Consider the following 15,090-nt stretch of genomic DNA (forward strand, 5'->3'; position numbering starts at 1 on the left):
GGGCAGAGGCCTGAGCTGTAGGTAACTGCAGCAAGTCCTGTCCAGCCTAAGGGCGGTTCGAAAGCCCAGCAAGTAGAGAAGCCTTCCGACCCCACCGCACAGAAGTGGTTCGGGCTAACAGGGCCCGGTTCCCACTGGCAGAAGGCGGGGCTACCTGGGCGGGGTCTGGACCAGCGTGGGGAGGCCTGGGATGCAGGGGCGGGGTCAATGCCGGCAGGGGGTGTGGCCTGGGCGGTTAGGAGGCGGGGCTGGAACGGCAGGGGCGGGGTCTGGGTTGGAAGGCGGCTGACCGCGGAAGGTAGGGGGCGAAGTCAAGGCCGGCGAGGGCCGGCTGGAGGCGGGCCGGGCCCGGGGCCGTCCTCCTCGTCACCATGGCAGCGGGAATGCAGCGGCAACGCGGGCGCCGGGGCAGGCCGAGCTCAGAAGGACTGGGGACGGAGATGCCGAACCAGACGGACCGATAGTATCAGAGGTAGGTGCTGAAAAGTGATGGGTAACTGGAAAAATATTGTTACCACCGGTTGAGTGTCCAGATCGGAACTGGGGACAAGCGGAGGGGGCGGGAATGGGGTGGGAAGAAGGGGGCTAAAGTTTCCGGGTCCAAACCCGCTCTGAGCCTCGCAGATAAGTGTGCAGTTTCCACTTCAGACTTCCAGAGCTTGGAGAGGATGGGTAACGTGCTTCCCTTTCTCAACCTGTACCCTATCCTCCCCAAATGCCACTGCCTCTCGGTTGGTCCCTAAAAGGGATGTTTCCCCGAAGATGGGTAGAGTACTGAAAATGGAATCGTAGAACAACAACAACAACAAAATAGTCGATAATAGTATCAACCTCATAGAGTGTTTGTGAGAATTTAAAGCACTTGGAACAGTACATAGTTTGTAGTCAAATGTTGGCTGCCACCCCACCATCATCACCATTTTTACAATTTTCCAGGCCTGTTCTCTGGCACAGGCCTACTACAAATAGATTTAGAAGAAGTGGGTTAGGAAGGACTGCCTCCACCTCTAATTGGCGGAGCAACTCCCTAACCTATTCTCTCTATATTACCGAGGGTAAGAAAATTAACTCTATTTCAAGGGTTATTTACTGTGAGGGTCAAATAAGATGATGTAAATGATAGCACCTTATAAAATTCAAGTGCCATATACAAATTTCTGTCTTAAAATTATAAATGCTGTCTTTCTGGGTTAAAACTGAATTCCCGCGGATAAAGGGAAGTAGGTGCCAGAAGCAGAGCTCCTGATATTTCTCCGGATTATCTTCACAATACTTCTTGTGGTTCTTGACTGATGAGATTAGGGGAGAGGGAAAATGCATCCTTGCTTGACTAAGGATAGGGAAGCATTGTTCTTTACTTTATTACTATTAAAACCTAAGTGACTGGGTCTTTCAATACCACTAGGATAACCCTGTTGTGCTTATAATATCTTAGGCTGAATTTCCTGCTAACTAGGGTCCTATTTCGGATACTACTTAAGTTGGTAGGTTTGGGAGAGGAGCCTGACCCCAGCTAGGTTGGTTTAGCTTTTAGAATTTTTTTATTTTTCTGTCCTGTACATTTTGCACATTTCTTATTCTTCCTGTTTTAAGGTGGCCCTGATTTGGCTCTTCTAGGGACTCTGAAGATGGGAACCCAAGTGGTTATGAGATTCTGTAACTCCTTGCTGCCAACAGAGCCCTCTGTAAGTTTCTGGTATATTGTTGACAGAAGTATGATGACGTTACTGGAATTTCAGTACAGTTAACATCTGAGGGATTTCTCCATGAGGACTCAGATCCTGGAACAGAATTGTAATATATTTGCTTTCTTCTTTTGCTTCTCCTTTTTGTGGAAATTCTAGCTCGCTTGGGCATTGATTCATCATCTTTTTCTGGAATTAATAAAATCAGGCAGGGGGAAAGGGCATTTATTGAAACCTTAAAATCTGTACCCCCATAATATGCCGAAATAAAAAAAATTTTTAAAAAAAGCAGAGAAAAGGGGGAATTGTAACTGGCTCCAAGAAAAAAAATAAAATAAAATCAGGCAGAGGTTGAAAAATTCTAGCAATTAATTAGAACATATGCACTGTTTATAAGAGTTAAAGTTTGTTATAGCAAAATGAATGTTAATTACAGAGCATTTGAGAAATATTGCAAATTATGGTTTAAAAAACCCATAATTCTCCTGCCCAGAAGCAACCACTGTTAATATTAATATTTTGGAATATATCCTTCTGGTCTTTTTTTATTTGTACATTTTTTATGTGAGATCATATTATGTGTGCATTTTTTTTACTTTGTTTTTTTCACTTAACATTTGTTAATATGAAATTGTTAAAATGTTTGTTTTACTGTTGGTACACGTTTGGTAAACATTATAATGGCTGTAATTTTCTTGACCTCCATTGTTAGACTTTTAGCTTCCCCCACCTCTGCCCCCACATTGTATATAATGAACTTATTTCCTCATTTAAGACTACATCAAATAATGTGAACATTTTAAGTAATAAGTTACCTTGTAAAAGAAGGATCATGGTGTCAGATTTTGTATACATCCTTCAGAAGGCAGCTAGACATCATTTGGGAGACAGAAAGGTCCCTAGTAGAAATCTGACTACCTCTTGCAATGATAACCTAGGTCCTGCAGAAAGATGATTTCCTGATAGTAACCTTAGTAATGTGGAGCCCTAACACATTATGATTGGCAGTCCAGAAGCAGGGAGGCGTTTTCATAGTGTTTTCATAGTAGAGAAATCCAAGGATCACTTCAAAAATATCCACCAGATGTCGCTAGTCTTAATCAAATTTTCACCCACACAGTAGCTGGCAGATAACTTTTGAAATGTGAATTTAAAAAATTCACGTAGAATATATTTGCATATGTGCTTTGGTACGGTTTATATTAAGCACTTGCATCTGGTGATTACTTTGGCAACATCCTACTCTAGTCTCTCACCATTCTGTCTTTTTTTCCCTTCTTCTACCCACTCAGTCTGTCACACTCACCCTATACACACTGTCCTCACGTAGTAATATTCAATTTTGTTTTACTAGTCCTCCTTTTACTCTTTTTCCTCCAGTATTATTTCTTCCCTCTGTGTTTTGTGTGTATATTTATGTATAACTGTCAGTTCTTCAAGTTTTTGCTAAAAAAATAGGACTTGGCATATAAGGACATATAATATCAATATGTTTTTTTTTGTTTTGTTTTGTTTTTGAGACAGAGTCTCACTTTGTTGCCCAGGCTAGAGTGAGTGCCGTGGCGTCAGCAACCTCAATCTCCGGGGCTCAGCGATCCTACTGCCTCAGCCTCCCGAGTAGCTGGGACTACAGGCATGCGCCACCATGCCCGGCTAATTTTTTGTATATATATTTTTAGTTGGTCAATTACTTTATTTCTATTTTTGGTAGAGATGGGGTCTTGCTCAGGCTGGTTTCGAACTCCTGACCTTGAGCAATCCGCCCGCCTCGGCCTCCCATAGTGCTAGGTCAATATGTATTTAATGAATATTTAATGAAAGAATGCATGAATGAAGAAGAGAATATAGAAGAATACTAACAGTTATTCATATTTTGCTTGAGAATACAGTAAAAGAGGCAAAGATTCATATTCCTAAATTACCTATAATTAAGTGCTAAATGATACAATATAGAATATGCTAAACCTTTAAATTTTAAAGATAGAAAGATTCATTCATGCCTTCAGCTAGTATTTATGGAGCATCTACTTTGTGCCAGGCAATATTCTTGGTTCTGTGGATAAACCAGTAACAAAACACAAAATTCCCTGCTCTCATGGAGCTTACATTCTGGGCAGGGGAAAGCTAATGATAAATAAATAAACAAGTAAATATAGAATATACAAGATGATGATGAATGCTATGAGGAAAACTAAAACTAAATTGGGCAAAGAGGTCTGGGAGTGCTGGTGTGAGGGGATGAACATCTGAGTGCTGAGAGAAGGCCATATGTATAAGGTGACATTTAAGCAGGGACCTGAAGAATTAGGAATGAGCCACGGGTTATTTGGGAGATAAGTGTTTCAGACAGATCAAAATCAACAGTGTTCAGGGGAGTTTCACAGAAGAGGTGGAATTTGAATTAGGTTTAGTAACGATTTGGGTAGCAGAAGGTTGGAGTGTGGGCATTCTAGGCAGAGGGACAGTCATAATGGCATGGAGGTGAAAATGAACATTGTAAATCTGTGAGAAGTGAGCTCCCTAACCTGAACAGAAGTGATTAGGGAGAAGGTTGTAAGAGCTGGACTCAAGATCTTTATATCTGACATGCTAGGATAAGGGAGTGTTTGAAAGTGTTTGAGCACTAGAGCAGCAAGCTGAATGTATTGCCTAAGGAAGATTAAGATGAGTAGATTGGCAGGTGGAAAAGTCTAGAAACAAAGAGAGCAGTTTAGAAGCCAGGACATTTTGGACCTTTGCTGGTAGTGGTAAGCCCTTTTGTTTATGTCTATGCTTACGTCTCTGAAGGTAATGTAATAGAAATTATAAATATATATTACCCTCAGGGAACTTGGCTAATGTGCAAAAACAGAAAAAAGATTAAGAAATTATATCACAGGGTCATTTAAAATATTTTCATTGAAAATTTTAATGATTTGACAATTTAGTTATTTGTTTATTCAAATGCCTGTTTCTTTATAGTCATAAACCATTGCCCATAATAGATGTGTTAAATTTTACATGGGTGTCGATTTCACACATCTTAGTTATACACAAGAGAAAAGTCACAGGTAATATTTTCACCAAATGACACAGTTTTGTTTAAGGTTCAAATTCTTACTTAGGGTAACGTGTTATTGTATCTATAAACAGAAGTGATAAATATTTCCTCCACTGGTTCATTCATTCATTCAAGTAAAAATGTTTACTGAGTATCTTCTATGTTGTAAACATCATATAAAAGTATTGCATAATGGGTAAGAACCTGAACTTTGGCTTCACCATTTAGTAGCTATTGGGTCTGGGACAGATTACTTCTCCAAACCTCTTTCTTTATACGTAAGAAACCTGTTTATGGTAATTGTGACAGTCAAATGAGCTAATGTAGTTAAGTGCTAAGTACAGGATTTGGTACATAGTAAAAGCTAAATTTTGCTATTATTATTGTTATATATAGATATTTGAGTAGCTTTTGGTTTGCAGAAGTGTCTGCCACTATTGCCAAAATAATGCAGGACTTAGGAGGCCAGATATAGGTTACAAAATCAGGCAGCAGGGCAGAGAAATGCAGAAAGCAGTTTGCTGGGATTCTTTGCTTCTCTTCCCTGGCAGAGTGAATGACACAGGCTTGCAGTGGTGGGAGTGGTTCCAGTTACCCAGATGGCTTGCAGTTTTCCCACATACAGACACTACAGGATGCTGATCATTGTCCCAGTTATTCCTAGTTCTTTTAGCTAACCCACTTAACTCTCCCAGCTCTTATGTTGATATTATAATAGAGTGAGATAGGGAGGATGGAAGGAATAGTATATGTTAGTGTTGTTTAGAGCTAAAGCTCAATTCTTCACGTGGGCTACTTTCTAAGGCAGACCATAATAAGTATGGTAAACACATCTGTGCCAAAAAAAAAAAAAAAAAAAAGACATGATATGGTCCAACAGGGATTTTGTGCTTTTTTCCAAATGTGAGAAGCGGACTATATGTAAAAGAGTATAATTTTTGGAACATCTCAATAGTTGTATGTGGACAATAGAGCAGAATATTTCAAAACTGTACTATTTAAACTAAAATTAAGTGCCACCAGGCGCAGTGGCTTGGGCCTATAATTCAGGAGTTCAAGACTGCAGTTAGCTATGATTGTACCACTGTACTTCAGCCTGGGTAACAGAGCAAAACCCTCTCTCTCAAAAAAAACCAAACAAAACAAAACAACAACAACAACAATTAAATGCCATTAAAATTTTAGTTTCACTGTTGCATTAGCCATAGTTCAAGTGCTCATTAGCCACATGTGGCTAGTGGCCACTGTATTGCATGGCATAGATATAGAACATTTCCATATTTACAGATAGTTCTAGTGGACACCACTGATCTAGAATATGTGGTTGGTGTAGTTACAGACTTTCAGGGAATAGTGCAGTCTTGGACCACATGCCCTATAATAAATCTTTTATCAATTCACCACAATTCTCTCTTAATTCCTCCAGTATGCTGTGAAAGGCAGTGCAAAAAGCATGGGGCCAGGCCTCAGAGGCCTTTGGTTCAGATCTTAGCTTCTATACTGACTTGCTGAGTGACCCCCTCCTAGCCTTGATCCCATCTTCTATAAAATAAGGGAGTTGGATCAAATGAGAACTTTTTTTGGAGCTTTAAAATTCAGTGATTTAAAATGTCTTTTCCCAGAAACATTAAGCTCACAGGTCGCACTTTGATCAAAGACTTGTTTGAGAAACAATGACCTCTTGGCATAGATAACTGTGAACAGGACCTCCCTCCGATGTCTCAGTGTTTTCTGCTCTGTGTCCAAAGCATGATGGGCTCTCAACCAATCAGGATCCTCTACACAAGTGTCCACCAACTTACTAGGTGTTTGTTTTTTTTTTGAGACAGAGTCTCACTTTGTTGCCCAGGCTAAAGTGAGTGCCGTGGCGTCAGCCTAGCTCACAGCAACCTCACACTCCTGGGCTCAAGTGATCCTTCTGCCTCAGCCTCCCGAGTGGCTGGGACTACAGGCATGTGCTACCATGCCCGGCTAATTTTTTCTATATATATTAGTTGGCCAATTACTTTCTTTCTATTTTTATAGTAGAGACGGGGTCTCGCTCTTGCTCAGGCTGGTTTCGAACTCCTGACCTCGAGCGATCCGCCCGTCTGGGCCTCCCAGAGTGCTAGGATTACAGGCTTGAGCCACCGCACCCGGCCTAGGTGTTTTTGTTTTGCATCATTATGCATGTAGATGTGCTGTATGCAATTCTGTGCTGTTGGAAATTTCATATTTCTCTTTCTAAAGGGCCTTGTTGCATTAACATGACTCTTCTGAGGGAGGGTGTTACACCATGAACTCTCCCTCAGGAGAGTTAGTATCTCTCCTGAGGGAGGGTGTTACACCATGAACTATGATAGTGCCAAGGGGAATTCTTGGCAGTTAAACTCCTCAGCTAGATTATGAAGCACAGTGGTCTTCTGACTTGTGGGCTGCTCAGGTCCAGTTTGATCTGGTGTCATAGCTTTTCCCCAGTCTTAGCCAGAATTGAACTCACAAGCATTCAACTGGCAGTAGCTGCTCAACACCTGTAATGGTCCTTTGCTTCCTGCCTGTTGTGGTTAGAGGGAGAGGTGTTCTTTTTCCAGAAGCATCTTTGTGTTTAGCATCTTTAGACATTCAGACAAGGTATTGCTAGCCTGGATGCTCTGGGTAAGGATTTTCTTTTTCTCTAGTGACCCAAGCAAGTCATTAAGTTGAATAAGAGCCATTACTGACATTTCTTGCTAAGGTACTAGTGGAATTTGAGGAGGGAATCTGGATCTTCTGGAAAATCATGAATGTAGAGTCCTAGCTCCTTGAGCTGCCTGTCACTGACCAGCTGTGTCCTTGGGGAAGGCCTTGACCTTCTCTGAGCCTTAATGCTCTGTAAACCCTTCCTCTCCATCTGGGATCAGGAGGAGGAATGTAATATGGGTGTTCTTTCAGGTTCTAGTTTTCCTATAGAAACAAGAGTTTGCACTGAGTGTGCAAATGACTAGTTTTCTTTAATAAATAATTGAGGCTATGATTTGAATAGCTAGAAACAGAGGGGAATAGCTTTCTGTTTCATTTGAGGAAGCTTTTATCTAGCTCTTTCAAATGCATCAGGGCATTTTCAGTTTTTATTTTAATTAAACCCATTTATTTAAAAAACCTGTTAAAAATACAGGTTTTACATTTTATCAGTTATCTTAAAAAGAATAAAAGAAGAAACACATTTTGGTAAAGCCTTAGTCATCCTTGATGTTTCTGCTGTGATCCTGTGTGATTTGTTTAGTACTATTCTATTAAATGTGTTCCAATACCAAACTTGTCTCTTTTTACCCTCTTTTCCCCCTCTCCCTCTGATCATTCTCCTCTTTCTTTTTGTTTCTTTCCCTTCTGCTTCCTCTTCTTTAGACTAACCTCACGGCCCAGGACCCATGTGGAAAAAGGTTGCTGTTTTCGGTTAGTCTTGGGGGAAAATTTTCAATGATTCATTCCCTTTCCCACCCACCTTGTGGTGGGGTGCTTTTGGCCTTAAATTAAGTGTGTGAGAGTGTGTATGTGTGTGTGTGTGTGTATGTGTGCGCGCGCGCTCCCGCGGGCACACCCGCCTGCAGGCCTGAGGGGTGTGTGTGTGTGCGCCTGTGTGTGACTACAAGCGCATGCACACGCCTCCCGCCCGCCTGTGTGTCAACGTGTGTGTGTGTGTGCGCATGTATGTGAGTACGCAGTGCGCACACAGGGGCCCGCCCGCAGTAATCCTGTTGTGTGTGTGTGAGTGTGAGAGAAAGAGTGAGAGCGTGTGTGTGTGTGTGTGTGTGTGTGTGTACGCGCGCGCGCGCACGCCAGCCCGCCCGCGGGGCTCTCCCGCACGCCAGCCGGGCCGGGGGCCGCCAGCCAGCGCGCTCCACCCTGTGCGCGCCCAGCTGTTTCTATAGGAACCGCGACCGCGCCGGGCCCCTCCTGCAGAGGCCCCCGTGCGAGCATGCCCAGTGCGAGCCGCTAGTTTGGCTCTGGTCAAGGTTTCCAGTAAGTGGCATGCGGGACTCAGGAGAGATCCTAATGAGCTGAACCGAGAGCCTTTGTGTGCAGAGGGAGGAGGAGGAGGCGGCGGCCACCTGGCTGGAGACCCTGCCCGGGGAGCCCCCCGCAGGAACAATGCTAGCCTGCCTGACCCGGGGGAACTTACTGGACGTCCTGCAGGAGGGCTTCAATGAGGTAACTGCCCTGCTCCTCCCACTACCCCCTCCCCTCCCCCAGCGCCTCCCGCCTAGTCTCCGGAAGGGGTCCTCTCCGTCCCCATCTTCTCCTAGACCCCAGAGCAAATCACCCGCAGAGCCGCAAGGGGGCTAAGGTGGTGGGTGCGGTGCAGACGAGTGAACCCGGAGAAATCCAGAGGGCCGCCTACCTCCAGCTAAGCTGGGCGACGACCTTCCCTGGTAGCTTTACCTGAGCCCAGAGGACAGGACCACAAATTCAGAAGTTGTCTCCTTCCAGAAGAGGTGGTCTCCACTCTCCCGGGGGATTCTCCCCTAGGAAATCCTCAAGGAATCCCGGATACTTGGCAAATGTGTCCTTTCTATTTCAGGAGCTAACCGGCTGAGCCAAGGGAGGGGCGGGGTGGCATTGCATTGGTAGAAAGTTTGAGAGGGCAGGAGACTGTAGGTGGTCCATATGAAGTGCCTTCTCCATGTTTGAATCTCCTTCTGAATCCGGGGCAATAGATTTCTCTGCAACCAAGGTTGTCTGAGAGGAACTACCCAGCGAGAGGGGCCCTGGGTTCTGGGCCCAATGCAGGGGAGCCAGCGTTTGCTCCCTTCTGCGTGAGAGCCGGGAACTGGGGCTTCAGTCTGACAGGCTGAATGGGCTAGGGCTGACTAGGGGTCGTTTTCTCTTAACTTGTTCTGTCTCATAATTCTGTTATTTATTCCATTTGCTTCTCTTGTGACCCAGGAAATGCTGGTTTGGGACCCTTCCCCTGGGGATTTGCTCCATCTGTCTTCCAGTGCTGCTGAGCCCCACCCCTGTGGGTTGCCTCAGCCCAACATCCAGGGAGACCTGGGCTATTAGTCGTGCCTTTCTTCATGTCTCTCTTTCTTCCCTCTACGACTCTCTTAAAGTTTTTTAAAAAATCGGTTTTTAGTCAAACAATGAACATATATGAATACGTTGTCTTCCTAAATATGAACATTGCAGGCAAGACTGACATGCCTTTGCCTTCCCCCTCTCACCCCATCCCAGCTTTTTCCCCAGAGGTAACCATTCTCATGAATTTGTGTGTAAGATTTTCTTTCTACAGCTGCACTACAGGCTCTTTCCTTAATTCCTGTTTCTAATTAAGAGGCTCTGCAGCCTGACCTGCCTGAGAACGTTCCTCAGTCCTGGCCCCTGTGCCCCAGCCTTGTTCCTGACACAGAGAGGAAAACTGTAGAAATCCTGTCCCAACCTAACCAACCGAGTCGGAATTTTCCCTTGGCTGAGGGGTGTCACAACCTTCATTGAAGGGCAGAGCTTGCATCCTGTCTGCACTGCAGGGCTCCTCATCTTTGCATCATTCCTGTCTGAACACATGTAAGGGCCTTGTTAACAAAGAGCTACAACCTGAGAGTTGAAACACAGAAGAGCCAGGAAGCCTACCTCTTTTGAGTGCTTCCAGTATTCCTGGTTCCTCTTTTCTCTCTCTCTCTGCCTTTGGGCCTCTCCTGGTCCTTAGTGAGAGAAGTATGACTCATCCACCAATTGTGGCAGAAGATCCTTTGGTCATCTTAGGGCCTTCCCTGCCCCCCACCCCGCTTTTTTTTTTTTTTTTTTTTGTAACCCAGCTCCCAGGTAGCAGGTCCCACTGTCTGTTTAGGAGGAGGACACCAGCACAGAAAAAGTTATAGTCTTCACTTTCTGCCCATTTTCATTTCCAAACCTTTCAACTGAAAAGTCATGTAAACCAAGAGTCTTTGCTATTTTTTTTTTCATGCTTTGTTGCTTCCACAAATATCCCCAGATCTCTAATTCTTGGAAAAATATAAGGGAAAAGGGGAGTGGGAGAATCATCTTTTTGTGGTGGTAATGGAATCTTCATAAAAACAACAGACACACAACTCTTTAATTGATTTCTAGAATATTGCCTCTAGAGTAATGCCTTTTTTTGCTTTCTGATATTTGATTTTTCTAGCCATCCAGTAAACTTCCCTCTACCCACTCCACAGGCTAATGTATGTACATCTGTTCCCCTCTGTTAGTAGATTTGAACTCTTGAGAGCCAATGAGAATTTTGGTTTCTCTGAAAAACTGACATCATCTAAATAATAATAATAGTAATATATTAAATTTAAATTGTACCTTACAGTTTAAATAATTATTTCATATACATAATAAATTGTATTAAAATAATTCTTTTTATATACAGTATCACATTTAGTGCTATTTTTTTTTTTTTTTTTATATATATATCAGTTGGCCAATTAATTTCTTTCTATTTATAGTAGAGACGGGGTCTCGCTCTTGCTCAGGCTGGTTTTGAACTCCTGACCTTGAGCAATCCACCCGCCTCGGCCTCCCAAGAGCTAGGATTACAGGCGTGAGCCACAGCGCCCGGCCCATTTAGTGCTATTGAATAATGGTATAATTGGTTATTTCAGAGTTGATGGGGCCCTGTTTGACTTACTCCAGCCTTTAGGGTTGCTTAATAAATCCACTAATATTTAATCTCTTTTTTTAGAGTCATACAATAAATATGTAAATAGGAACTTAAAAGCTAGTATCAGAGTACACTTTGATTCCTCTGAGAAACTCTTCCTACTGAGACTACAGATACTACACATGTATCCAGTCACCTCCTGGGAATGATCCAAGATATCTAAAGCAATTCTTCATCTCCCAGATGCTTTCTGTGTGGTTAGGACTGTGACCTCATTCTCTATGGCAGAGAAAAACTGCCACAGGAAATGGAGCTATGGCCCTAATTGGTTAATTATAAGGGAACCCTGCAGCAGAGAGAATCCCTGCCCTCTGAATCAAGGCTTCCCTCTACCCACTATAGGCCTGGGTTCTCAATCCGCATGCCACTGTGCATAACTATGCATGGCAGAATTTCCTTCTACCAGTTTCCTGCATAGAGCCCTGGCCTCCACATGCCTGGCAAATACTGACAGAATTGATCCTTGTCAGTGCTGTCAATGTAGTCCCTTTTATTGGCATGGCTAATTTGCCTTGTGATTTATTTACAGGTTTTGGCATCTGCCACATTCTGTAGCCTACCCTGGCTACATCCCCTGTTTCCTATGTTCTGGCCTTGGCCAGGCTCTCTGTAGTTCACAATTTCCCCATTCTGCATATGCCTTAAAGCTGTTTATTTGTTTACTCTGCCACTTGGTATTGGTGTTGTCATATGAGTGTTGTTTTTGGTTAATGTGCCAACATGAATTTCTGCAAGTGTTTTTCTGGGGACTGAACTTTCTTTAAAAAAGACTTTGAGGCCTGTATGAAAGCTTTTGATAAACCTGAGATTATAATATGGTTTGGCCAGTGAGCATTCATTTATTTAGTTATTCATGCCAGGCAAGGTGGCTCATGCCTGTAATCTTAGCACTATGTGGGAGGCCAAGTGGGAAGATTTCTTGAGCTCAGAAGTTCGAGACCAGCCTGAACAAGAGTGAGACCCTGTCTCTACTAAAAATAGAAAAATTAGCTGGGTATCATACGTGTGTAGTCCCAGCTACTTGGGAGGTGGAGACAGGAGGATTGCTTGAGCCCAGGAATTTGAGGTTGCTGTGAGCTAGGCTGACTCTATGGCACTTTACTAGGGCAAAGGAGTGAGACTCTGTCTCAAAAATAAAATAAAATAGAAATAGTTATTCATTAGTTATTCACAAATCAGTCATTTATTGATTAGGAGAGGGGATGGATAAAATAATTGAAAAACACCCAGTTCCTGCTTCCAAGGAATTTATAAGGAGAGACACAGCATACTGAAAAAACCTTAACAGGATGCTTAATGTGATAAATGTCATAAAAAGGTGGTGTTTATGGGAGAGCATAGCGATAACTTCTAGTTAATGATATTATAAAAAGCACCAAATATTTACCAACCCACCTGTTCATTGAGACCAGATTTTTTTTTTCTGCTAGTCTGGCATATGCATGCAAGCAGTCACTCACTAGACATTCTCTGAATTACTGTGTTTACCAGGCACTGTGCCAGGTTCTGGAAATATGTAGAAGTCAAATAACATAGAGTCTTTTCCCTACTGGAGCTCACAGACCAATGAAGATAAAGTAGGCAGGTGCAATGGCGTAAGCCGGTAGTCCCGGCTACTCCGGATACTAAGGCAGGAGGGTTGCTTAAGCCCAGGAAGTTAAGGTTGCAATACGCTATGACCATGCCTGAGTGATCACTGCACTTCAACCTGGGGAATATAGTGAGTCCCTCTCTCTTAAAAAAAAAAAAAAAAAAAAAAGATAAAGTAAATGTTCAGGCCAGGCGCGGTGGCCCACGCCTGTAATCCTAGCACTCTGGGATGCCGAGGCGGAAGGATGGCTCAAGGACGGGAGTTGGAGACCAGCCTGAGCAAGAGCAAGACCTCGTCTCTACTAAAAATAGAAAGAAATTAGTTGGCCAACTAAAAATATATAGAAAAAATTAGCTGGGCATGGTGGCACATGCCTGTAGTCCCAGCTACTCAGGAGGCTGAGACAGGAGGATTGCTTGAGCCCAGGGGTTTGAGGTTGCTGTGAGCTAGGCTGATGCTACGGCACTATGGTTCGGGCAACAGAGTGAGAATCTGTCTCAAAAAAAAAAAAAAAAAAAAAAAGGAGTGTTCAGCATATCAAACCTGGGAAAATTGTGATACAGAAATCTTACTTGTGGGGAAGAATGAGCCTATGTCTGGCTGTGGTATGAATGGCCTGAGAGGCTGAACGTTTGGGAATGATTTTTTAAAATATTGGTTGACAGGAAATCAGTTGTCTGAGTCTTAACCTTTTGAACATAAGATCTGGCAGACTTTCCCTCCCAGTTTCCCTCCAAGTAGAAAAGTAGAAATTGGAATCCCACATTAAGATCCATCTGTCTGGCAGTCCTGAGAAATACAGGAAGAGCCTTTGTCTGCTCTTATCCCCATAAGGTGGACATTGAGTGAGTGAGGAAGAGGATCGGCAGGTAGAACATCTCTCCTAAGTGTCTCTTGCCTTCTGTGGAATAGCATCAGCATCATTGGGCCAGCTAGAGGCTTTCAGACATTTCCACAATGAATTCCTCTGTGCTTTGCTGTAGAAATTAAAGGCCTGCTAAGTCCTTAATGTAACAAAGCACCAGATTTCTCAACCTTCTTTTTTCTATCCTGACTGATTTCTCTTCTCCCCACCCAGGCTCATTGGCTTTGTTCCCACAGGAGTCACTGCCAGCTAAACAGATGCTCCCTGGCAGCAAGCTATCGGGCAGCTTTATGTTCCCCGTGGTGAGTGATGGGCTGGCCAGGCGTGTGGAGCAGTGATAGGGCACTGTTTGCCAGGTGCCACTCCCCCAGGCAGCTCAGAGCATCTGCAGAGCACTAGAAATGCTTCATCTGCCATGAGTGGCCTTGCTGTCTAGGCTGTAAGGACCAAAGTCTCAATCTGACACTTTCCTGAATGCATTTGCTTGTTTTTGTTATCCCCAAACCAGGCCCCATTTAAGTGGTCGTGAACATAACCTTCAGTAGCCAGGTGTGGTAAAGGGGATATTCCAGAGGTTTTGAGGGTTGGCTCTGTGTCCTGTTTCTAGGATAGGGGACACACCTAGACTACAGAGTGATACCTCATTCATTCATTCATTCATTCATTCACATGTATTTATTGATCACTTACCTTGTAACATGTACTTGTGAAGGAACAGAGTGTTCGGGGAACTCCTAACTAGTGGAAATTTTAAAATAAGTTTAGGAGACGGTATCTTTCAGAAAATCTTTTTTTTTTTTTTTTTTTTTTTTTTTTTTTTTTTGAGACAGAGTCTCGCTTTGTTGCCCAGGCTAGAGTGAGTGCCGTGGCATCAGCCTAGCTCACAGCAACCTCAAACTCCTGGACTCAAGCAATCCTCCTGCCTCAGCCTCCCGAGTAGCTGGGACTACAGGCATGCGCCACCATGCCCGGTTAATTTTTTCTATATATATTAGTTGGCCAATTAATTTTTCTATTTATAGTAGAGACGGGGTCTCGCTCTTGCTCAGGTTGGTTTCGAACTCCTGAACTCAAACAATCCGCCCGGCTCGGCCTCCCAGAGAGCTAGGATTACAGGCGTGAGCCACCGCGCCCGGCCCTTTCAGAAAATCTTTAGCTCTACTTTCTGATATGTTATGCTATGACCACTGGGCCGAATGCTTAATACGGCAGTCCTCCCTTATCTTAGGGGGATATGTTCTAAGATCCCCAGTGGATGCCTGAAAC

At 43.6% G+C, this 15,090-nt stretch overlaps 1 protein-coding gene across 3 annotated transcripts in view; it reads left to right on the plus strand.

Moving 5' to 3' along the window:
- Positions 1-390: 390 nt before the first annotated feature.
- Positions 391-15,090, plus strand: part of DIXDC1 (DIX domain containing 1) — an 85,960-nt gene continuing 71,260 nt past the window's right edge. For 2 of the 3 annotated variants that reach the window (XM_012749576.2, XM_076002507.1), the window contains exon 1: positions 8,375-8,892. In XM_012749576.2, coding sequence (XP_012605030.1) covers positions 8,833-8,892 — 60 coding nt within the window. In that variant the 5' untranslated portion in view covers positions 8,375-8,832. Of the gene's footprint in view, positions 473-1,593; positions 1,686-8,374; positions 8,893-15,090 lie in introns of those variants that run through there. The other variant, XM_012749577.2, reaches the window with a different exon arrangement.

The sequence above is a fragment of the Microcebus murinus genome, chromosome 4, assembly GCF_040939455.1.
Source record: "Microcebus murinus isolate Inina chromosome 4, M.murinus_Inina_mat1.0, whole genome shotgun sequence".
Taxonomy (NCBI): Eukaryota; Metazoa; Chordata; class Mammalia; order Primates; family Cheirogaleidae; genus Microcebus; species Microcebus murinus.